Here is a 26,149-nt window from a genome sequence, read left to right as displayed (position 1 = left end):
AATGACAGTGGATAAACTTAAAGGCTGCACCAAAACCCAGTAATAAAGTACAAAAACATGCAGATTTTTGCTAATAGAGAAGAAAACTAAAAATGTGGATATGGATCTTGGCACTTTAAATGCATGGCTGTCACCAGGTGTAATGATCATCATGTTCATTATTTTAGTTTATCATGTAAGCTATTAGAAAGTATGGGATAAATGTCAAATTTAGTCTGATAATGGTGCAATGCAAACATCGTAATTCATGGTAATGGTGAACCTCTTATGCAACAAATATCTTACTCAGAATCCAAAATTAGAACCTCATGGTGGCTCTAGAGGAAGAGCCAGCTAGGTGTATGATAATTACTGGAGGATTCAAATGCAAGACTCAAAGAGACTAGGCTGTTGATTCGTATAGCCTTTATTGTGCAAAGGAGATTTGTGATAATGTGAGAGGATTCTGAGATGTCTCTGGGTACAGGTCTGACCAGAGGAGAGGAAATTTAAGAAGGCTGAAAGAGATTTCCTGAGATAGAGGCCACTGGTTTGGCTTTCCGTAGGAGCAGAGGATGTCAGAGGGCGAGCAGACCAGCTAGACAGAAGCAGGTAGGAGATTCAGGTGAGTAATCCACAGCGCAGCCAGGGGGAATGACACTGGAAACAGGGAGATGTAGAAATTAACACAAGGAATTGTCGCACATGTGAGCCTGATTACCACACATAGGAGGCCGACAGTCTGGCAGAGACTGGGTTCTCAAGCTGGTTCTTAAATGCAGGTCTGAGGCACGACAACCTGGTTCCACCCAGAAGGTGGAGAAACCACTTCTTAGCTCCTCCTGGACTCAGGGAGAGTCAGAGACTTCCAACAGGCAAAGCACAGGGCAAGAAATCCCTCAAACATGCTCAGCTTATTTTCTTTGTTTAATCTTAAGGAAATTGGAGAGTTGAGGCTAACCACTTGCTGCTACTGTTTCTTATTTAAACAAATTTGGCAGCGATATCCTAGGATACAGCATTATTAAGCATATTTTCTAAATTTGTACTTTATAATTCAATACGGTCTAAAAAGCTGCAGTGCTTTGGTTGGACCAGTCAGGCATTTAGACAATATCAAATCAAAGGAAAGCCTGTGCTCGTATGCATCACCTACTGAGATCTTATGGTGCTGTAATAAAGTCCAGAACAATCTAGAAAATGTGTGTGCTGCCAAGTTTGCTGTGTAGTTTCTCTGGCAGTCTGCATTTTGGGATCATCCAGCTGCTGACTCAACAGCTTCAGAATCAGGGGCTGCTTTGATCTCAGATTAGTAAAAGGAGCTTGGGGGTAAGGCGAGGACTGAGAAATTGTTGCTTAAGTCCACAAAGTAGAGGAGGACTTTCATGAAGCCGGAATCACTTTCTATATTCAACCAGAACAAGAAGACAAAAATATCACAATAATATAATAATAATAATAGTTTAATTGATAAGAAAAGATAATATTTTTTCAGTTCTTCAGACATTTTTCTAAAACTCTTAATACATAAAGAAATAAAGATGTGAACTATAAAGTGCCATGAAAATATGCATCTCCCAATCCAATAGAGCCAAGGTGCTCTATTGGATCCGGTGACTGTGGAGGCCATCTGAGTACAGTGAACTCACTGTCGCGGTCAAGAAAGCAGTGTGAAATTATCTGAGCTTTGTGACATGGTGCATTATGCTGGAAATATTGTACTGCTTCAAACCTGCAACAGCCAGTGTCTCTGTCATTCCTGCTAAAAGATGATGGCGTTCTTCCCAAGAGTGAAATCATCTCCATTCATGGCCTGAGCTGCAGCCTTTTTAAAGCCAGGATAGGAGGAACAATGGAGCTCAGTGAAAACCTGCAGAGAAATCCCAAACAGGCGCTCTTTCTCCAAGCTTTCCCATTTCCTGTGAATTAATAATAGCCTTGTTAAGGAAGTGGAAGTTCTTAACGCAGAATCATTTAAGAGCTGCATGGGAAAAAAACGAAGTTATGGCAACCCTGCAGGATTAAAGGCCATTTTAAAGTGCTCCTTTGAATCAAAGTGTTTGTTAGAAGCTACAGGCTATTGGCTTTTCAGGTTTTTACATGAAATAGGTTTCACAGCTTGGACAAAATGTGATGATTTGATATGGAAAACAAACCGTTCTGCATCAAAGGTGTGGAAGTTAAGAGGGATTAAAACTGAAGCTACTGTGGGCGTTTGCTTATTCACGGCTGTTCACCAGAGAATATAAAAATACTTTCATCCCACTTCTCTGATGAATCTACAAATACTGTAACACTGCAAAGATTGTTTTAATAAACTAAATTTATTTTTATTTGTTGCACTGCCCACTACACTTTACATTCTGTTATTCTAGGGTGCTGTAATGCCATCTAACATTTGCTGTGCTTTTCTCTATAGCAGTTATATTCTGTTTATTTTGCTTTATTAGATTTAATGAGCTATTCTGCTTTGTTGCACAATATACCTATTTTTAATTTCAGTGAATGTTATTTAAACATTTACTTCTTGTTACTCTTGAATTGTATTCTTAGACTTTAATTTTTCAGAATATTTTATTTTTTCTAATTACTTCAGCTAATTTCTTTTGTGTAATTTTTAAAATCATATTGAGCCATTTTGTTTTGTCATAGTGTATCTTATAGATCTATTTTACTTAATTTAAAACATTTTCTTGGGTTGTATTTATTGCTTTGGCTCCTATAATATGGGAATTCCCCAACAAAATTTTTTATTTTTTTATTTTTTTAATCTTCAGCTGTGGAAAATCAAAATTCAAAGAACAAGATAAAGGTGAACATTATTATCATTATTAGGTGATACAGTTAATGTCATATTGTGATGTTAAATGTTTCCTTTTTTGCTGTGTTCATAGAAAATTGTTGCTGTCTGTTTGGGCAGCAATATTTTTGCTCTGTTCATTCAAATCAGGTGGAATGTCAGCTTTACCATGTTGCTTTCACGAGCTACTGGAAATGGTAATGCTGTTACTAGTTTTTTCAAAATTAGTCTTCCCAAAAAAACATAAAATAGTTGATTTGTTCAGACAGCCACATAAAAAAATAGACCTGTGATACTTTTTGCATATTTTGCTTTAAATATTACTGCATAAAAGCACATTTTGATAATGCTACTTCCTGAATTTAAGGATCTGTTTATGATGTTCACCTCTGACCAGGATATGATAAACTTGCAGAAATACAATATGATGATTAGACATTAAGTTGGCTTTAAGGCTACTTGTTTCATATAAATATAGTTTTTTTTTTCTTTCATTATACTGCTCAAAAAAGAAAAAATTAAAGGAACACTTTGAAAACACATCAGCACTCAATGGGGAAAAATCATGACGGATATCTAAACTGATACGGACCGGGCAATGAGTTAGGAAGGAAAGGATGCCACATCATTTGTTGGAAATGAAAATGATCAACCTATAGGGCTGAATTCAAAAACACCCCGAAAATCAAAGTGAAAAAAGAATGATGCAGCAGGCATGCATGCCTGATAATGTTGGGGAGTGCTCCTAATGAAATGATGGCCAGTGGAGGGATCTCCTCCCAGATCTGGATCAGGGCATCTCTGAGCTCCTGGACAGTGCTGGAGGTCATTTTGTAGGGCTCTGGCAGTGCTCATCCTGTTCCTCCTTGCACAAAGGAGCAGATACCAGTCCTACTGATGGGATAAGGACCTTCTACAGCCCTGTCCAGCTCTCATGGAGTAACTGCCCGTCTCCTGGTATCTCCTTCATGCTCTTGAGACTGTGCTGGGTGGCACAGCAAAACTTCTGAAAATGGCACATATTGATGTGCCATCCTGGAGGAGTTGGACTACCTGTGCAACCTCTGTAGGGTCCAGGTATCGCCTCATGCTACCAGTAGTGACACTGATTCTAGTCAAATGCAAAACCAGTGAAAAACAATCTGAAAAGATGAGGAGGGAAAAATGTCAGCGGTCTCCACCTGTAAAACCATTCCTGTTTTGGGGGTTGTGTCATTGTTGTCCCTCTAGTGCACCTGTTGTTAATTTCATTGCCACCCAAGCAGCTGAGACTGACTAATAGCCCCCTCTGCTACTTAACCGACCACATCAGTATCCCAGGAATTTAATTGACTTGATGCTATACTCTGATTAAAAAGTGTTCCTTTAATTTTTTTTTGAGCAGCGCATATAAAGGATATGTGAAAATACTACAACCTGAACACTACTGAATATATTGTGTAAAAACTGAGCTGAGCAATAAATGCTGCTAATTAAACACGATAAAGAATTTTGCACTACAGGACTTTATGATATATAACCTAAGACGAGAAGGCCAAATAAAATTAATCAATATTACATGCATATGATGTTGAAGATCGCTGCTGCTGTGCCAGTCTCACCTTTATAGCTATATGTTCTAATTTACATTGCAGCTTATTTTTAAGTTTAAAAAATCTGAAAAAATAAGTAGCAGCTCCAACTATTAACAGTAGTGGAAGGTACCTGTGCATTTACTCCAGTGCTGCACCATGCTATTACAATTTTTTTTTTCTAGCAGCACATGTTACACTTTTAAATCTGCTACATTTATCTGTTTTGTTTCATGCCACTTTTTGAGTTCTGCATAATCATTTAAATATTATGCATAAATATTTCATGGTCGTTATCAGATAGAACTTGAATGCGTGCTTTTAATATGTCTTCTTCCAAAGTTAGCTGAAACATTCCCTTAAAAAAACTAGTGGGACAAAATAATAAGTTTAAAATAATATTTAAGTTTAAAGTAAAGTACTATTTTTATGCCCAAATCTAATGAATGTGCCGTTGAGCGCATTGAAGCTCTAAAATCCGAGCTCGTCAGGCGCCACTGAAGGCAGCAGCGGGTTGAGTACAGAGTGAAGCGGCTCCGGATCAGCAGAGCCGGACTGAGCAGCGGCTGCAGGAGGAGCCAGCGAAGGCAGGATCGCTGTGGACTAATTTACATCCCTACTTGAAGCCACCCGGGAGATGAAATCCGTGTTTTAACCGCGTGGAAACTCCAATCCAGCCCAAGATGACGGTGGATTTTGAGGACTGCATTAAAGATTCACCCCGGTTTAGGTAAGAGCAGAAAACTCAGTATCCTAAATGTCTCCTTGAACTGTTGAACGCATTAATTCTTTGCACGTTTGCTGGTATTTCAACATTTAACATGTTTCTTCTCAGATTAAAATGCGACACTCTGATAGTCAGTGGGAGCAGCACTTTTATCCGGTACATGCTGGATTACGAGCCCAGTTTGGAGCGTCATTCAGACTGTGCGCATTTTTTCCAGCCTCATTTCTTACAGTAGGCACGATGATAATGATGAGCAATGCAGCCACATGAGTTGTCACATGGGCCGACTCTGAAGCTGCTGATATCTGAGCTCACAACGCCACAGTTTTCAATTCATCAGCATCCATTTGACAATCTGGCTTATAAAATAAGATACGATTATCCCGTTCCTGAAGTAATTAAATATTTTTAGTGGAAATCACTTACTGCAAGGTTTTGTTGTAGAGCATTCATCACGAGCCTGCCGTCATCTGTATTGATTTCTATTATGAATGAGCTTCTTCCCATTTATGGCCCCATTAGCCGATTAATGGTCTGAAATAATTTCACTTTCTTATGAGACAAAGAAAAGCTGCAAACTTTCACTACTGCGCTCAGATAGATGGTCAAATAGACTGTTTGTGTCAGGGATCCCTAGATCAGAGGAAACGGAAGATTTCCACATAGACTATGCCAAAGTCCCTGACAGGGGTGCTCCAAAGGTTACATAAATAAGTCAGGAATTTTCTACACCCACATCTAAACCTGGTCCTGTGCTCCCACAGAGTCAAGAGCTGGTCAAACGGGAGGGGAGTCAGGGTGGTTTTTCTCACAGGTACACCGGTGAAAGATACTTAGAGAAGAAGTACCAGTACAACAAAGTAAAGATGTCAAATACAGTCAAAGACTTCACAGTACTGGAGCAAAATCTGTCCCATTGCAAATTTAAGTACTGCAAAGTTAGTTAATGATTTGTAGAATTTCAAGGGCTGCATGATCAAAGATCTTCTACCTTTTTATTTCCACACTGAGTTGTCGTGTTCAGGCCTTTAAAGAGTAGGTGAAAAACAAAATTAAACATGCATAATTTAACAACTTGAATTTCTGTGGATTTATCAAGGTCTACATACGGAACAAAATTATATATATGGGACATGATGCAACAGTATTATCCAGAACATTTGTATTCTTTTTCATTTATTAACAGTTCATATATGTCTTGTGCTAAAGTGTGCCCCCCCTCCTTTGAGTTTTTGGTTCCTTTATTATTTGCTAGATTTTCAAAAATGTGAAATCAGATTTTGGAAAAAGGGTGCACAGATAAAATATTCCAAACAAAACATCAAATAAATGAAAACTTCCAGTAATTAAACAAAATAAACCTGGACTCAAATTACACAGATTAACTCCTTAAACTTTCTAATCCTGTCTAATCTGCTTAAATAAAATAAATAAATATGGTTTTACCTTTATGGGCCTCAGCTGTAATAACAAGGATTCTTTGCGACACAATATGTTGTGATTTAAAAACTTATTGTGAAATCTCTCTGATAAATGTGCAGTGTTCCCCTCTGAAAATGGAAATTCTCATTTAAAGTACCTTAACGCTGCTACAGTGAACAGACTTCAGTGAACTTGTGCGCTCCCTGAGATAAAAATCTCTACTTTCAAATCAAAGACTTCCAGACTTGGCAGCAGCACCTTAATGACTCCCATCTGGAGCCGGAGGAAGGCACATCTCGACCTTCTCCCTCCTCGTTTCATATGCAAAGCAGTGCGGCGAGGCCACAGCGAGGCAAGCTGCATGCTAAACAGTCACCTTCCTCATTATTCAGAGCTTGGAGAAGCCTCGGTGCATCGTGAATGGGTGGAATATGGAGTGAAAATGTACCTCCTCCCCCTTTTATGCTGCACATGTTTTCAGATTTTCTTGCCTGCTGCAGAGAGATGTTCTCACAAGTGAGCTGTCCTCCAGTTTACAGTGCATGAAGAGTCTTTTATCTGCTGCCCAGGGTGTTTAAGTGACTAGAAGAGATGCTGAAAGAGGCAAAGTAAACGCATGTTCACACAGCCACTGAAGCCTGTAACAGTGTTTTCAGACGGCATTCAAACGGCTCCTTTATGGAGCTAAAAGCGGAGCTACAGTATGTAGTGTTATGTAACGGCACTGGAGGTGGATGGCTGCGAGGTAGCAGCAGGGAAATCGGGTCTTTTTACATTTGGGACTTGCGTGATTCACTGCTGCTTCCCACACATGTAAAATCATGCAGGAATTATGTTTTGCACTATTATCGCTGACACTTGGCTGCCTTCTCTGTTTCTCAGCTCAAGGTCGGACAGCTTATTAATGGATTATCTAGTGAAACAAAATTGCAGACAGTCAGATTCTTCTTCTCCCATTTTGATTTGCTGTTTTCACTCTATACAGTACTGGCATGAACAGTAACCTGAAATATATAGGGGGCCTGCCACATAGACTGTATATGAAGATGGCTGTCACCATTGTAACCATCTGGTTTACAGACTGCAGATTTGAACAGACCAGTTTGGTGTAGTGGCAGTGGGCATAATGTAACCATATTTATGCTGTCTCATCATGCTATGGTATCTCAGCAAGAGGATCATGGGATTCTCATGATTGATGATGATTGATCAACCAGCGTTGTCACCACAATTAGCAAGCGGACCCCACCCACTGTCCCCCATCGTGTGATCCTCCGATACCGCCGGCATGTTAATTTCACCGGTTCCTCATCAGCAAGCAGGTGCAGACATGGGCAGTAGCAAGCAGGTGTCTGATACCCTGCTAGGTTATCAGCTAAAACTACTAATACATAAACTACATGAGTGCATTGCATAGACACAGGTATCTGCTAATTATTGATAACTAAGCAGACATCAGCTACAGGCTACAGTTGGATGAACAATTACTCGGTTAGGTTTTAAGGTCTGATCTTAAAAAATGTGCAGCAGCTCTTTATTTATCCCATGTTGGGTATCACTGATGACAGCCTGTTTCTCAGCTGCATGAGGCAAAGTGAAAGACAAAGGATTTCCTTACTAGCGGCATGATTTTGAGGCCTTTCTTTTCCTTGATATCTACACTGGTAAAAACATAAAGCTGTGATTGGTCTTAATCACACAGTTATGTGTTCATAGTCGCCCAACATGACACATCTGAACTTCTTATCAGACACAAATATCATGTAGTCTGATTTCATCGAACAGTATGAAGCGTTCACAGTCTAAAAATCTCTTTAACAAACTGTGAGTTCACTCTCGGGACAGATGTGATACCGCAGCCAGCGATGCTCTGCACATCTGCACAGGTCAGTGAGGATTGCGCTGCAGTGGAAGCTCATCTGTTTGTGTTTGCTCTGGCATATTATTGGCAACGTTTGAGCTGTTTTCTCCTCACTGACGTGTTAGTCCGACATCACACTCGCAGACTGAGAGAGCTGAGAGTCAAACACACGGTCACTGAAGTGTTTGTTGGCAGACATTTTCCTTTATTGTTTTCACCAAAGAAATTTGATGCCAGTGTTTCTCACGCATTAGGACTACTTGATTATGGGAAAAAATGATCACAAATATTCTGGTGAGTAATAAAATTGTGATTATTTAACTAAACCTTCGAAATGTCGGCCATTAGTTGAACTTTTAGGAAAAATAATATTTATTTGTTGTTCCTCAACAGATACCTCACTGAATATTAGGACTCTTATAGTTAAGATGGCTAACACATCCTTTAGTTTTCACTTAGGAGGAAGTTTCATTAATGCCTGCTCTGCGGTTTGGCGGGTTTTTCAGTGTCCCTGCTGGCCTGTTCCCGTGAGCTTCCAGACCTTCAGTAGAATATGACTATTGTCCAGCGAGCTTCGTGCTTCCGCTGAGAGACAGACTCTTTTCTCTACGTCTGAATGGCCCAGGGCAGCGAGCCCCGATGATCCTCCCTCCCCTCCCATGTCAACAGCTGGGGGCGGAGAGCTGAGGCAAGGCTGCCGTCGCGATGAAGGGCTTCGCTTTGAGTCACAGCCAAGCAGAGAACCTCAGCAGGCAGGGAATCCAAGGCCAGTGACCTGTGGCGCTCCCTGCTTCTGAGTCTCATAGCGTCTGTGAGAAAATGAGTGGATGGATGGATATGTGACACAGTCAGATGACGGGGGTAAGGCGAGAGAGGATGTCACAGTTTTTTTTCAGATTTAACTGCCTCAGCTTACTGAAAATTTTAGTAAATAACAAAAAATTGTGATGTAAATAAACAATCATTGGTGGTTTGTTTTCAAGTACCAAAAAAAAAAAAAAGGCTAATTTTTGCAAATATTTTAAACTAATGAAAAATGAATTGGAAATGGCTTGATTCATGTTGGCCTACCACTAGTTAGCAGTTAAACTGATAGTTAATTGTTGGTGGTGTTGTGGTCAGCTGTTTCACAGCAAGAAAGTCCGGGGTTCAAATCCACCGGTCAGCTGGAGTTTGCGTGTTCTCCCCATGCCTGTGTGGGTTCTTATTTGGTTCTCCAGCTTCCTCCCACAGTCCAAAGACGTGCATGTGAGGTTAAATGATGATTCTAAAATTGTACACCGGCCCTCACCTTATGACAGTTGGGAGGAGTGTCCCAGCTTCTTGATGGTGAAGATTTGATGATAGTAAACTGAATATCTTCAGGTTTTCAGGGGAAAGAGAAAATCTGTTTGAAGCTGTCATTTTGAGTTCTGCTAAATTAAAGCATCACAGTTCTTGTGTCATTTTATTCATGTTTAAGATCCAGGATACATATCATGCACTTTTCAGCAATTTTTTTTTAGTAAATTGGACTCAAATTATAAAGTCTGTGGATGAAGAGTTTATGATGGTTTTACACTTCATCTTTATATATTTTTACTGAGAAAAAAATGAGTGTGTAAAAAATCCTTTCAGCACCCTGATTTTAACTCATCATGCATTAACTCATAATTACAAGGTTTATTAAATTCTTAGTGGTATCAGAATCATCTGAATGCTCTGCGTCATGGTGAATCCAGGCATCGGGCTGGTCTCGGTTTACGACTGTGACAGATCATCTTTGTGTTTCTGCATCTCCAGCTGCTGGAAGGGATTTCTCCTGCATCCTCTTGTTGCTTCTGCTCTATTTCCAACTGACCTCCTTCCGTCTTGAATCTGTGTCAGTGGTCTTTCTGCTCAGCTAAGAGTGCTCCTCCCAGAATGGTGTCTCCCGGCCAGTTGAGGGTGAGGAGCACACCATTCTTGTAAAAGCAAAAAAAAAAAACAAACACTTTCCTGATATCCAGCTGCTCTCCATCAGATCTATTTCCTAATGCAGCCTTTCATTATTATTAATTTGCATAATTTCTCTTGCATCATATCATATTTATTTTCAGGTGGAAACTGTTTAATGTCAGTTTAATGATTTGCCTGTTAGAGTGGTGATTTAGATGCTTTGCTGCCATTTCTCTCGCCAATAATGTAAGTTGGTTCTGCTGTTCTATGTTCTTGGTTCAGAGGCTGAGAAAGCTCAATGATGTTTGCTTTCAGCCTTTTTCTCCATCTTGTTAAGGGCAGCAGCAGCTATGTGCGCTGCAGGTAATGAAAATGACAGTGGATTAAGTCAGCACAGTGCAGTAGGTTGGATGCACGTTTTAATCAGGGATTGCCCCACATTTCGCCTGCTCAAAACCTCAATGTCGAGGTGACACACCTGCGGGCTTAACATCCAAACGGTGTCATCCAAACAGATCTGATGATACACAGGGAAATATGACTTTATAATTGTGTTGTTGATGCCCTCCTGTTGATAATGTGCAGTGCTATTAGCTGGAGAGGCTTTTATCTTTTTAAAATGAGACCAGATGAAGTGTGCTTGCAGGCTCCAAAGCATCAGGAGGGCAGCCGCAGGAAGGTGGTTTATTAAAGAAGAAATATGTCTCTGCAAACACAGAAGTGGCAGATTCACACATCTGTAAGGCAGAGCTCAGGAGACGTTTGCTTTGGCAGTGCTTGGAGGTGACCCGAGATCACCTTTTTGCATTATTAAAGCAAAGACGGAGGGGTTTAAGAGACGTGGATCCTAACTGAGCTAGATTTTGCTGTACTTCTGGCATTTTAAAAATTTAGTCTTGAATGAAAAGAGAATTGGTTCATTCAGTGAATATAAAGATGGACAAATTGTACAAATGTAAAGGAAAAATGGTAAAAAAAAAATTGATGATGCCTTCTCACACTGAGCTGGAGTCCAGTGTTTTCTGTGAGAGGTGGAGGGCGTAGTGTAAACCAAATACGAGCGCACAGCCCTTGAATTTGTAGTGTTGGTGCCAGAGTGGATAAGCCAGAGGGACGCTCTGTCTGTTACTCTGGGATTGGATATGTCGCTGTCAGGCAACTGATGTGACAGAAAAGGTTGTGCAGCAGCTAAATGGGTCATTTGTGGACTTGACTGCTGGCTTAAGATTAAGTTCATTTTGTTAAGAAAGAGAGAGAGCGCGCGAGAGGAGGATTATCAAGGGTATGCCCATTGGCCGGTGAGTGACACTGAAGGCGTGGTTTTACAGTCAGATCCGGAAAAAAAAGTGCTCATCTCAAGACTTCTCTAACCAGAGTGTGATGTCACAGTAAAGTACAGAAAGAAAGTGATGAGTTTTCTTGACATTGGGTGGCTATATTGCACAACCTAAAGAGGTTGCCACAGCAGTTAGCGCCTCGTGTTTTGATTTGGCAGATTTATACGCTGAGTGGCCTCCCTGACAACCTTTAAAGGGATTTGTATCTCCTCCTGGGATCGAACCAGGGATCTTTCTCTTGTTCCACAAACCAATGAAAGTTACAATCAACCGAGAAGTCAAGAGACTTGCAAACAGTCAAATGACAGGACAAATTAATGAAAGCGTTTGAGTTCAGGAGTATTTTGACTCCATGTCCAGTAGTAACCATGGCCATTAAACGCATTAAAATATGTTAATGCATCAACATGTCAGAGAATATTATTGATGTTAGCATAATGGTGATAGGAAGGTCAAACCACACCGTGCTGCTGTGATCATGATCGTCTGATACCAGTTGTGTGAAACGTGTGCCAAAGCGATATTTGAAGCTATCACATCATTTGGTGTTTGAAGTTCTTTATTTATCATTTTCTGCAAAATTTAGCAGCATTGAGAATCTTATGTTTATGACTCTGTTAAATGCTTTGAATTGAACGTTGTTCGGTGCATCCAGAGTGAGAATTTGGTGAAACTGTAAGAAGAATGCACGAAGGTTGTGCTCTGGCCAGCTAAAGAGACTCAGGACATCTGAGGCCTCAGGTGAAGTAGACCTAGGCTATGTATTAAAAAGGCTCAAATATGTTTTCTGGATTTTTATTTTTATTTTGTGGTCAAAATTTGTTCAGAAATCTCCTTTGGATAGTAACATGTGCCAACTCCTGGTGTAGACTTCAACAAACAGTTTTAATTTATTTTTAAAGTGCTGGAAAAGGTTTGTCTATTTCTACGTTTGAAATCCTGAAAGTTAATTGATGATTTGTGTAAATGGAGATTAATCCCCAGTGAAACGCTTTGTGATGGAGAGATGATGTCACCCCTTTTGTGCATTTTGTGTTGAAGGAGGCGGCTCGTCTGTCCCCTCTTATTTCATTTCAGTGAAAAGCAAGACGTTTCACACACTGCGCACACAAAGAGCTGTGAAAAGCAGGGTGCTGCATACCGAATGCTGCGCTAATCTGCTTCTGTCGGACATCCTAAGAGATTACAAAGGCCTGGAGCTGCTGGCTGCATGGCCAGCAAGAGCACGGACAGTTTATCAAGTGCAATTAAATCAAATAGCCCAACCTCACAGCTGCTGAGTTCCTCACGCCTCGCTTTCAGAACAGCCGTCCAGTTTTTCCACAGGTTCAGCATGCTTTGCTGCAGACATTGATTCACCACTGTGGCAGCTAAGTGATGGATGAATTGTAGTAAATTTACATTAGTATTCCTTTCCCAACCCATGGCAGAAGCAATGATTAATGCAAGGCAGCGGAGTTAGAAAACAGGAGTTGGGCCAATGAGGACAGTATCACACACACACTGAGAGGCTTTTTATTTAATGCTGATAATCCCAAGCTTTGGTCTTACTTCACAGTGTGGGTCAACAGAACCTCTCACAGTTTGGCATTTGTTTTTCCCAGCAGATTGGATTATGGTAATGGGCGGCGAACATCTGATCTTAATTCTTTATGGCTGCAGATATCAGATGTCTCATACAGTTTTCAAGAGAAAATCCACTTTTCCCTTGATATGCAGGAGAAGGGATTCAATTTGCCCAGAGACAGTCTGGATCATGTGTTTTGTTCCACTGCTGGAGAAGACAAAAACATGAGAGAAACCTCCAAAAATATGAGCAAAACAGTGAAAACTTATGTAAAGTGTGTCTTTAACGATGGAGAAACATGCACTAGTTTAATCTGTTCACCTTCAGCTCTTCCTGATGCTACGGAGAAGGACAAATGGTCTGGCTTCAGTGTGACTCGGCGCCGTTTGAAACTGACTATAACTCTCCAAGTTAGTATAAATAGTCTGGATAATGTTCCCGTTGGATTAATCACACTGTAAATTCCAGCTGTCGGATGTACTGCAACACAGGCTGGTGTAATTTGTCAGGACAGCAGTGTAGCTTTATTTTTCTTCTTCTCTGCTCTCATTTGTCCCTTTTTTTTCATATTAAAGGAATTTAGTGGTCTCATTCACTTCCTGTTTTGGGGGGGGCGATGCAGAGATTAGCATCACTCTCGGGTGTTAAAGCTAATTGAAGTTTTTATATATCAGTTTCTGAATAAATTAAGCAAATGAAATATGCCATCATTAAAAGCTGGATGGTTAGGTTTTCAAATCCAGAACTTCGATTTGATTCCTCGTTAAGTTACACTGGAGAAGCATCTGTGTTACATAAAAGCACACAGTATTTAAGGCCAGCTATTATCATCAAAATTACATTTAACCTAAAATAGCCTTTGTGGGCATTTTGTAATAACTTTATCACATTATTCAGTCTCCTTCTGCTTAACAGTTATCTTAAGCTAAGCTAACTAGTGGGTCAGTCATTTTCTAAGATGTGCTGTCCGACCATATCAAAATGGATAGATGGGTATTCGTTTAGTTCAGTGGGTAGTGTAGACGATCCTTATGCCATAAGGCTAATGTGGTGTTTGGGTTTGAATCCATACCAAGGCTATTACCACAAATAAAAATGTTTGGAGGAGGAGGAATTTCCAATCTGCTTTCCTGTACTCTGATTGGGGGTGAATTATATGTTCCACTCTGTTAAGGTGGCGCTATCCGTTTTTTCTGTGCAAACACAGTGCAGCTCATGTGAGGACGAGGGAGTTTATTTCCCATATTGGCTAACGTAATAGTCTGAAAAGCATCTTAAAAACTACTGAGCATTGTGGGACACTGGTGGGAACTGCGATACTGTTATTTACCTGTTAACATGAAAGTTTGCACCATTACTTGGGAAATAACTGGATGATTACTTATTTTGGAAAAGGGTTAATAGATCACACAGACACCTAGCACATTTCTGACTGGATGCTACGAACATTATAATGGCAGTGTAGTGCATACATTATTAAAACAAGAACTGCAGTCAGGCATTTGCAATAACTGGCAATGAGTCTTTTTCATCACTGTGGAGGAATTTTGGCCCACTCTTCTGTTTTAATTCAGCCACATTAGAGGGTTTGCAAACATCCTGTTTAAGGTCATGCCAAAGCATCTCAAGCGGATTTAACTCCAGACTTTGACTAGGTCACTCCCAAACCTTCATAATCTCCTTCTCTTTTATTTTTGAAGCCATTCAGAGGTGGAGGTGGTGGTGTTTCTGATCATTGTCCTGCTGCATAACCCGATTGCTCTGAAGCTTCACGGTATGAACCGATGCTTGGACATCCTTCTTCAGGATTTTCTGGTAGAGAGCAGAATTCATGGATCTATCATTTACAGCAAGCCATCCTGAAGCAGCAAAGCAGCCCCTGACCATCACACTACCACCACCATGTTTGACTGTTGGTATGATGTTCTTTTTATGAAATGTTGTTAGTTTTATGCCAGATGTGACGGGACTCAAACCTCCCAAGAAATTCAACTTTTGTCTTGTCAGTCCACAAGTTTTTTCCTAAAGTTTTTGAGATCATCAAGATGTTTTATGGCCAATGTGAGATGAGCCCTTGTGGGAATTTTGGTCAACAGTGGTTTTCCCCTTAGAACTCTTCCATGAATGCCATTTTTGTCCAGTCTCTCTCTGACTGTTGAATCATGAACTCTGACCTTACCTGATCCAAGTGAGGCCTGCAGTTCTTTAGATGTTGTTCTGGGTTCTTTTGTGACCTCTTGGATGAGTCGTCAATGCGCTTTTGGAGTAATGTTGGCAGGCTTGCCACTCCTGGGAAGGTTCACCGCTGTTCCAAATTCTCTCCATTTGTGGATATTGGCTCTCACTGTGGTTCACTGGCGTCCCAAAGCCTTAGAAATGGCTTTGTAACTGTTTCCAGAGTGATAGATGGCAATGACCGTGTTTCTCAGTTGTTTATTTAGATCATGGCATAATGTGTTGCTTTTTGAGATCTTTCAGCCTGCTTCAGTTTGTCAGGCGGGCTCTATGGGTCTGACAGTAATCAGGCCTGAGTGTGTCGAGTGAAATTGAACTAGGCTTTCCCAAAAAATGTGGATAATCACAGTTAATTCATGATTTAACAAGAGGGGGCAGTTACTTTTTCACATAAGGACAGGTAGGTTGTATAGCTTTTCATTATTTAAAAACTGCATTTTTTTTATTTGCTAGAGTTATCTTTGTCTAATATTAAAATTTATTTGATGATCTGAAACATTTGAGTTTGAGAAATATGCAAAAAAAAAAAAAAAAATCAAGAAGGGGGCAAATATTTTTTCACAGCCCTGTAAACAAAGGTTTTGACAGTGGTATTTATATAATCATCTGCCTGGATTATTGAGCCCAGATTGTATAAAATGCTTCCACTCATGATTGTGCACCTTAGAAAAGTGACACAAGCTTTGGATTATAAAAATCTGATTTGGTTTTCTCATTAGTTCTGCAGTTTTATATGCTTTGCATACAAAATGGATCACCCAATGGGAAAATATGCAGCGTCCTCAGCATGCAGCAACTGATCTGCTTCAGTCTTGTGGCCTGTCTCGCATCTGCGGTGCTTTTGACTGGCTGTTTTTTTTTTTTAAAGTTTGCCCTCTGGTCAAAAGCAGCAGCATGTGAGGAGCTGTCCTCTGGGTTTGGCCCTGAGCTTGTGGCTGTGCGTCATTTGTCAGCAGACTCACAGAAAGCAGAAATGATAACCCATTTGGTTTCTTTTTACCACTACATTCTTTACACATAAACTAAGCTTGACACAGATTTGAATCTAGGTTTAATAGGACACATAGAAAGTTACGACTGAAGAAGTTTCTCTGTTTAATGTCATGTCTCTGTAATGGCTCCTCTAATGACCAGGCTGCCTAGAAAACCTCTCTGGCTGGGTGGCTTCCAGGTGTGTCAACAGGATAATGTTATCAATAGAAGAGGGAATTTCATCTGCACAGCTGTAGCTGTTTGTCACCACCAGAGGAATGAGAAATGACTGTACATCCAACACAAACACGAAGCCGTTACCCCGACAGCATGAAAAGGAGATTCTAGGATAATTCGCTGGGCTTCGACTCAGCTCCGATTTGAAATGCTGAATCACACGTGTACAGGCATCTGTTTTTGATTTGTTCCATCGCTCTCACTCCCTGCCTCATACTCTCCCCTTCTCTTCCCCTTTCCGTCCTCCCTCGTCTTCCCATGTGTGCGGGGGCAGACTTCTGGTCGCGCCTGGGCCAGAACCGGGTCTGGGGACGGGTCAGGAAGTGCGTCAGTTTGCTGAAATATTGAAAGCAGGTTCAGCAAAAAGGGCAAAACTCTGGGGAGATGATGTGTGTGAGGATGTTGCTGACTCGTCTGTTATGACACCTAGCTCTGATTCATATTGTAAATCTCTTAAATATCTTCCAGCATTAATAAAACTTCAGTCCACCGAGGAGCACAAGGAGAAGATGGATTTTTCCTTTCTTCTATCCACCAAAACTGCTATCACTGAAGAAACATACTCTGAAATCCTCAAAGTGAGGATTCGTGGATACGTTTTGTTGTGAATCTGTTGCTTTTGACTGGATTAATTGTTTAATTCACTGGCTGATTAACCTAAAATTAATGTTCTAAATTTGTGTAACATAAAGGGTCTTTTTTTAAAAGCAAAAGGCCAATCTGCTGATTGGTCAAACAGGATATCTGAAGTCCTGATTGGTATATTTTACTGTTTCTATTGTTTTATGCCCTTCAGTCACACAATTGTTGAAATCACTTTCTAGTTATATATTGTACTGTAATATTCATTTTCTGACATCAACTACCTAAAAAGATTATGTAGGCAGAAGATGATTTTTTTTTTCTCACCAAAATCGTGACCAAAGGAGATAAAGATCATAAATGTGGGGCTGCATGACGATTAATCATGTCTGACTTATAACTGTGGAAAAAAAATCACCATGTAAATGAATTGCTCTTACTTTTTAAAGCCCTGCTGCAAGAAAAGCAAGATACAGTAGATATTTTTCTTCACATAGGCCTCTAGGCTTCCCTTCCCCAGCAACCCCAGGCTGGCAGTTGGTAATTGGTTGCTGGAAGTTGCTGGCTGTCAATTGGTGAAATTGCCCATAAAGAGGGATATCGTGCTACACCAAAAACCTCCTTGTGATTGTTTTGGCCACTATATGATTGCTGTGGTCGCTCGTAGTTTGCACGGAAGACACCCACTTGTCAGCAAACACTCACAAACTACTTGCCAAGCAGTAGAGAAATTTTAAAAAATGCAATCCAAACTGTAAACAGAGAACCCTAGCTTTCAAAATAAAAGTTGCCCCTTTTGAAATATGTTGGTTGCAGCAGTAAGGCACAACTTTTACTTTGCAGGTGAACAATCCATTTCCCATTTCAAGTTTCACAACCACTCAGGGAGTGTTTGTAGTTAAGTCAGTGTCTTTCATGCAAAGTACGGGCAACCATGGGAATCTGCTAGTGACCAAAGCAATCACAAAGAGGTTTTTGGCGCAGTACCATCTTTGCAATTGATTTTATATATATATATATATATATATATATATATATATATATATATCCACATTTAAAATCAAACACATTTCTCAATCCTCAAACTGAAAAACGGCTTACATAACCCACAAAGAAAAATCTGAATTGTTAGATAATTATTTTTTATTCACAATTGTGTTTTCTTACTTTCAGTCAGGACCCCCATAAGACAATTGTTATTTATCAGGGACTTCCCTGCTATTTCATGTGCATAAATAGAACGCTGGAGGCAGGGAGAGCAGCAGAGCATCAGCTATGACATGGATTAACTCAGATGTAGCATGAAAAGAGGAACTGGGGTGGTGGTGGGTTGCAAACCAGCTTGCACATGCACAGCAGCTGTGGTCAGGCTAAAGCAGCTTAAATAACACATTTTCCACTTTAATGCATAAAGTATGAACTGAGCCATCAGCTGATTTGGACTGGCATTGAGGAATGTGGCTGACGCTTGAAAGATGTAGCTCTACCAGTGTCTAATTTCCAGATAGTTGTTTTTTTTTTTTTTAAATCTTCCTTTAAAGGGCTGAGAGATCAATATGCTGTTGAAGCCTGTTCTGTCCAATCATGATTATAAAATCACGTAAGACAAAATAAACTGAGCTGCTGGAACTAATGAATGTTTCATATTTTTGCTTGAAAATAATCGACTTTAATACTTAATTCTTTATTCTGAGCTCATCTCTAATCGTGGTCTCAGTTTTCGGAACTACTGTATGTTATTAGAGCCTGTATTTCTATACATTATGGGTAATCTGTAACATGAAAAGCCACATTGGAGGTGCTGTTAGGATTAATGTACTGACAGCCATCACTGGATTACCTTTGACACCAGAGAGAATGTAGAAACGTGACTTTAAAAGTTGTTTTTTCTCCGATTCCTGTCAGATTTATTGGCTTCGGACATCGACGGCCTACTAACCTTGACCGAGTTTGTTGTGTTTCCCACCTAATCTCCAGTCACTAAACCACCAACTGTATCACATTATTTCACTGACCTTTACTAAACCAACAGCGCAGTCAGTATTTTGCATTCCACTTAACTCATTTTTCATTGTTTTCTCACTGTTTTCGATGTTTGTTTGCGGCTCTCCTCGGAGAGTTGGGTTTGCTGAAGAGTCCAATGAGCCGTGACTCGGCTTCATTTTTTTTTTTTTTTTTCTTCTGTTTTCTCACAAAACTGTGTAATTCTGCTCTTTTCTCTCCTCGCTCTGAGTCTGGCAGAGCTGCCAATGCTGCGATCCTCTGGGGGGCTGTTTTCAGTGCCTTGTTTCTGCATTGTTAACTGAGCGCAGACAGCTGTCCCACCACGCTGCACTTCGCTGCACTCTCATCTTTGTTTTTTGCATACTGGTTGCTGCTGTTGGATTGTGGGTTTGTGTGACTTTTCCACATTTGAATAGCTCTGGTTGAGGAACAAAAAAAACCCAGCACCCCTCCCTGGCTTTGTCTATGCTTCCTTGCTGGCAGTGTCATAGTTTGGTTAAATCTCTTCTGATTGTCACGGGAGTCATCTCAACTTTCAGGTTCATGGGCTGGATTAGGTTAAGGGGGTCGAGAGTGACATAAGGGGCATGTTCCTGACTCAGTGCTTAGGAAACACCTGGGGGAAACCCTGCAGGAAGTGACAGCTCTCCCGTTATCTTTGACAGTCTGTCCATGAGCTGAACTGACCCTTTTTTTTCCCCTGTTAATTCTTGGATTAAAACTAAGACATCAGACAGTCCAGTTAAAGTCTGTACAGCTTGAAAAGGATGTGAGCACAAGCCACATCGAAGCTGTTGTTTCTGCGAGCACCATCTCTCAAGCTTCTAGACAGGAAGGAGCTGAATGCTTCACACGTCTGGTATGTCTTTCTAGTGGAAGCCAAGCTGCATGTTTAACCCACAAAAATGCCGGGAAGACTCCCAGCTCAGCCCCGTCACAGCCGGACACATCACGCCTGTGTAGGGATTTTCACTAGGGGGAATTCAGCTATTTCACCAAAATGTCAGGGTGTTACACTGTAGGTTTGGCTTTCTGTAAGCTCTTTGGTGCCAGTTTTTACTCCGACAGCCTGGTGTGCTGCCTAGAAAAAGGCTGAGAGAAGCAGCACATCTGTAGGCTTTATTGTCTTCCTTCCTTCAATGGAACATTGTCCAGGCCAGTTCTCACAACTCAGGCATCTTCTGGCTCCTCTGTGTGTGTGCGTGTGTGTGTGTGTGTGTGTGTGTGTGCCTTCTTTCGTCTCCCGCGTCCCAAATATCTTCATTGACATTTTTGTGTGTTGCAGTCATCTCGGACCACCCTGAGTTAATATAAACCTGCGCTGCCATTCCAGACCTCACGTATCCTGACCTTTTTTTGGCATGTCCCTCCTTCCCACCCACTCATACAATAGTCTTGTGACGTTGCGCACATCCTCTTGCATCCTAATAATAATAAACACTCAATATGAGGCTGTCCATTTAAGCATGTTTCCCCCTTTCTAACGCACGGGAAGAACTTGCAGACCACAGGCTCAGTCCCTAAAATGGGAGTTTTGCTGAAAGGGTTAATATGTGTCACATTCCCCCCTATGTGAAGATTGCCATTTCCCTCCCGTGGGCTGTGGTGGCCTAATTGTACGACCCTCTTCCCACCCCCAGAGCTGATGGGGGAAGTAGGGAACAGGCGTTGCATCGTGCATGGTTACAGCCAGCTGGTTTGTCAAAAAGCTAATTGCAGCCACTTTCTGCCAATTTTCTAACAATGCAGCGGTGACTCTTGACTCTCCTGCAGTCCATTCAGTCTTGACTGCAGCAAAGTTTAAGCTGAGATGGTGTTGGCCTCTATCCAAAGAAGTAGGGGTTAAATCAGCCGATTTAGCAGCTGATCAAAGTGCTTTCACCAGTTTGGTCCAGAATTAAACTAACCATTGGATGCAAGTTTACAGGTCAATAATCACGATTATTTTGGTCAATACTGGAACATAATTATTGATTCATTCAAACATCAAGCAGTAGCTGAACTTGAAAATGTGTCTCTCTACAGCAGCTTTCCTTGAATTTTAAATTAGAGGTGACACAGTGTAGTTAGGCCCTGATTAGGGGATGTTTTTGATCATAAAGACAACAATGGATCCCTGCCAGCCTGCCTCCTTCATGGGATGTCTGTGGGTGCAGACAGGGGTCAAGGGAAAACTGATAGCACACCTCCAAAAGTGGGCTGTGTGAGACAAACCCATCCTTCCACAGGTTCATGTACAAAAACCTTGCAAGTCTTTTATTTTTTTCACTAGATAGATCTTGTTAATCAAATGCACACTTTTAGACATTATCACTAGCAAGGAAATAGACTCACTCAATTTATAGCAAAAGGAGCCAGTTGCTTTGGGCGTCTGATTAGGATGGCTCCTGGATGCCTTCTACTTGAGGTGTTGTGGATATGGCCTATGTAGAAGAGACCCCAGGGCAGACCCAGGAAACATCTCTGAGCTGGCTTGGGAATGCCTCAGTGCCCAAGCCAGCTCAGTGCAGGATAGCTCAGGTTGAGCATTTTGGAGACAAAGTTGGAGAGGGAAGGTCTATCCCAACACTGTCTCTTGGACATATCTGCACATGTCCAAGGGATGGTGTTGGGTTGTAATTTTAGGGGTCCTTGAGTTTCTTTTTGGCCGAAATGAAGGGGATTCACTCCTGTATAAAACTCAATTAAAGCCAAAGTTTCCCAAAAATCACTGGGATGAGCAGGATCCAATGCAGGCTGTTTATTAGACATATTGGTTACACAAAACACAGACAAAGACCAGGACACAGACGGTAACAGAAATAAGACAACGATTAGAGAAGAAGAAGAAAAGGAAAGGAAAGAGAGAAACAAAGAGACAGGGACAGATGCAGAGACAGGAAGAGAAGAGAGACGAAGAGCAGGCACATCATTATATAACCTGAAGATGCTAACTCTACCCACTTGCCTTTGACCCCTCTCAATTTGCATAAAGTGTCATCCCCTGAAACCTGATCACAGACCAGTAACCTCCGGACGTACTGCCAACTGTCCTCACGTGTGTGCTAAAGAAAACACACGTGTCACCGGAGTACCCCATGGTTTATGACAATTCTGACAGGCATAGTAAATAATAGATCCTCTTCCAATTAAAACTTCACTACAGCACCACTTTTAGACAGAACCCACTTAACTGGAATTTATCCCCATAGTAATTCATACTACCCAAACACAGGTTGGTCTGCAGAGCCATGTTTCAGAGGCCACACAGTCATAAAATAAACTGAAATAAGGCAATACAATGTCATGTGAACCAGAATGTGAATGGATGAGACTGAGGCCTCAAGAATAATGAGAGTGAATATAACAGGCCTCAGTTTTATACTACTAATCTAAAGCATACAGTGTTTATTAATCCAGTCTATGTGACCACTGTGATTGTCAATACATGATGCTAAAAATGATAACTGTAAATACTAATACCAAAGTAATAAGAAATGGACATGGACATGGGTGTGGACTGTAGATTTGCAATTGCCAGATTAAGGGAAGAACCAGTGGCTAAATATTACATGTTATTAAAACTTACTGTCAGATTTGCTCATTTCATGCCACCAGTGATCAAGATCCCAGAGATTTTTAATTTGCAACAAACATCACATTTGAGAAAACACAAATTTGCTAATTTTACTCAGTAAATGACATAAAGATGATTGTTGTCTACTTTAATCCTTGTGGAGGAATATTCAGCTAACTGTTTAAGTTGCAGCTGCAGGTTTTTGATCATGTTTAATTGTTTTACATTTTGGTATCACTGGACCATGGCTTCAGAAGAGCAGAAATATAATGCTCTCTTCTTTGTGACATTTGCTGAAGTGTTTACAGGCTGTTGCGTCACACTCACTCTGCTCTTCGATCTGCAGCGGTGGCTCTCACACTCATGTTTTATCCATTACGGCCACTGAGAGTGAGAGCTGGATCATTGTGTAGTCGTGAGTTGAGTGGGAGTGTACTGTTTATTCGAGATGGGAGTGTATTGTTTATTAAATCCCCAGATTGGCTTCACCACTGACCTGCAACAAGTCAAGGTCATGTGGGACTCATTGGCCATGTTCCCAATTATTGTCTCCCTTCTCCAAGAAAAGCACTGTCAGAAGGAAGTTCAGATCACTTCTGCTTCCAAATTCACTGTAAATACAGGATGCTGAAATTGGAGGTTGCATTTATAGGTTGATTTCATCCTCTCTTCCTCTCAGATTCTGTTGTCTTGTTTATATGCTATACATTGAGTCTAGACTGAGTCAAGACTGAGAGTCCCTTCCGATGCTGTTAAATGATCCGTAATCTCCCGTGTAGTGTTCAGTAGAGACTAGGGATATCATTATGAGCTAATATATTGTATTTCTAACCACAAAGCTCCAGAGGCTTTTAGGACATTGAAAGGTGTGATGTATCATACAGTATGTGAAGGCTTCCTGAAATAAGTACTCTAGCTGCTTAACTTATGGATGTACTGATATATGCAACCAGTATTGGTTAATATTGGTTACTGTTTATCATTGTTTCAAAAAATAATAGCTGAAAGACCTGAAAATAGGTCAGATATTGTTATACAAGCTCTAACACTTTCAGTACTATTGCCAGAGTCTTCCATGAAATTGATGGGTTAAGCCCAACCGAGGATGCAAAGGTGTCAGTTCTCTCAAAAGAGTTTGGATTTTCCATTTTAAAGTTTGTGTCCAGGTGGCATGAATTGGATAAGTGGAAGAAAATGGATGGTTTTTATGGTGATTTATACAATGGTTGTGTATTTTCTTCATTTTAAATGATGCAGATGTTTTATTTACATGATTTATCCTTTATTAAGCACCTAATGAGATATTGTGATTGTTTGTTTGTTTGTTTTACTATTTCCTTTCAGCTAAATCAAACTACTCTATGTATTTTAAGGTATTTATAAAAATCTTTGATCTTTTTTAAAGTATCATTTTTAAGTTTTGGATGGGACAGACACTTCCCCCTGCCAACTGTTTTGGCTGCAAAGTTGTATATCAAAGCATACGTGTAAATGCTGGCAGTGGCTTTGGCGAGTTGTGTAGGCACTACATAGATTCAATGCAGAACTATAAAGCATTACAGAGCTGTGCTTACAGCACAGTTCATGAGCAAGTATTGCACAACTGCTGCATTGAGAAGCAGGAAGCAGTCCTGTTGTAGTGAAGTTAGAGACGGTTATACCGCAGACAGAGACGTGGTTCAGGTCATAAGAAAACTTGTTTATTGACAATCATTAAAAAAAGCACAAGATAAAAGAGAGCCATCAAACCAATTGCATATTTAAGATTTTTTTTGGTATGTTGTCTTTTTTCTTTCTTTTGTAGTTGCAGCATTTGAATTGTTTTGGTTAGTTTAGTGGTGCTCTGTCCTCTTTTTCTGTCTTCTCCCCTGTCTCTTTTTTTTTTTCTCTTTTTTTTTCCTCAGCCTGTCAACTGGAATTACATGTATATGTACACAAATAAATAAATAAAATAAAAACACAAAAATTAACAAGAAAAGCTTACAGAGACTCTATAGAGCTTATCTTGGAAGAACAAATATGTTTGGCACAACAGTGCATTCAGATCACGATTCTGCTTGCAAACACTGCCAAATATGACAGGCTTTATATAAAAATAAAAAATAAAAAAAAAAGTTCAATCATCTCAGAGTTGTGGCTTGCCGAGGAGTGAATGGGATACCAAATGAAGATAAGTTCAAAGAATCACCAATTCACACATGCATCACACCTACACACACACTCACGCTAAGGTGCAGCTCAAACCAGGGGTGCAGAAATGACCACAACACACGGAAGTAGATCCACCACCAAAGGCACCCAGTTGCCTCCACTCTAGGCCTGCGGCATCTGAATAAAACGGATGCAAATTTTATTAACACCCCACGCCCCAGAAAAACAAAACAAAAAAACCCATAAAAATCCTCAAATATACCCTTTCTGGAGTTGAGCCTACTGCACTGACCAAATGCACCAACCCAGGCCCTAGATCAAACAATTTACTATGTTAAAAGATTCACAGCATTTCATATACCACACATACATACAACTCACAGTGTTTTGAAACGTTCTGGGTCACCACTTGACTCCAAGTCGACTTGCCTGAGACAGAGGGGCCAACTATAACACTAACTAGTGCTTGGCCAATTATGAAAATGGACACCTTTTTCATCTTCCAACACAACCCGGAAAGTTACCATGCAAATGAAATAAAATACAAACATAAGCAAAGGTGAAGATAAAAACAGGCAAAGCAAAGCCAAAGGGGGGCAAAGCAGCACTTCTGCAGCATAGCCCAGAGTACCGTATTTTTCGGACTATACGTCGCTCCGGAGTATAGGTCGCACCAGCCAAAAAATGCATAATAAAGAAGAAAAAAACATATATAGGTCGCACTGGACTATAAGTCGCACTTTTTTTGGGGGGGGGTTGATAGAATCCGAGACCCAGAGCAGAAATTCCATCTTGAACGGCAATTTAAAATAATAATGGATTAAAGAACAGGACGAACACGGTTACGCCTACGTTATGCTAACGTAGCACATTCAGCTACATGACGCACAACGAACACGTGTTCGGTATGTTAACGTAACATTAAGTTATTCAGATAACCATAGCATAAAGAACATACTAACAAGTTAACCAAACCATCAATCCATTGAATTCTTCATCCTCGGTGTCACTTCTAAACAACTCCGTACACTCCGTAGACGAAGCGCCGCTTCCTCTTCTGTGTCGCGTTAGTCAGACTCGTCGTCAGCTGCAGTTCCAATTATTCCAGCCTTTCTGAATCCCAACAGGATGGTTTGTCACTGAAGCCCATGTTTTCTTGATCCATCCAATGACTTAGGGGAAAGTTGGGTGGCGCATTCTCCCAGTTGCCGTTAAGCTGTGCTCTCCATCC

The 26,149-nt window shown here is 40.7% G+C and overlaps 1 protein-coding gene and 1 long non-coding RNA gene across 7 annotated transcripts in view; one reads left to right on the top strand and one right to left on the bottom strand.

Annotated features, from left to right (window-relative positions):
• Positions 1-411: 411 nt before the first annotated feature.
• Positions 412-5,699, bottom strand: LOC115783236 (uncharacterized). Its single transcript, XR_004020193.1, has 3 exons — positions 5,504-5,699; positions 1,712-1,898; positions 412-639 (listed from the first exon to the last, which is right to left on the bottom strand). It is a non-coding gene; the product is annotated as an uncharacterized LOC115783236 (long non-coding RNA).
• The window catches only part of LOC115783235 (arf-GAP with coiled-coil, ANK repeat and PH domain-containing protein 3-like), a 91,011-nt gene continuing 69,768 nt past the window's right edge, over positions 4,907-26,149 (top strand). For all 6 annotated transcript variants that reach the window (XM_030733968.1, XM_030733965.1, XM_030733967.1 and 3 more), the window contains exon 1: positions 4,907-5,080. In XM_030733968.1, coding sequence (XP_030589828.1) covers positions 5,034-5,080 — 47 coding nt within the window. In that variant the 5' untranslated portion in view covers positions 4,907-5,033. The remainder of the gene's footprint in view (positions 5,081-26,149) is intronic.

Source organism: Archocentrus centrarchus, chromosome 7 (genome assembly GCF_007364275.1).
Source record: "Archocentrus centrarchus isolate MPI-CPG fArcCen1 chromosome 7, fArcCen1, whole genome shotgun sequence".
Classification (NCBI taxonomy): Eukaryota; Metazoa; Chordata; class Actinopteri; order Cichliformes; family Cichlidae; genus Archocentrus; species Archocentrus centrarchus.
This window is presented reverse-complemented; position numbering and strand designations above follow the sequence as displayed.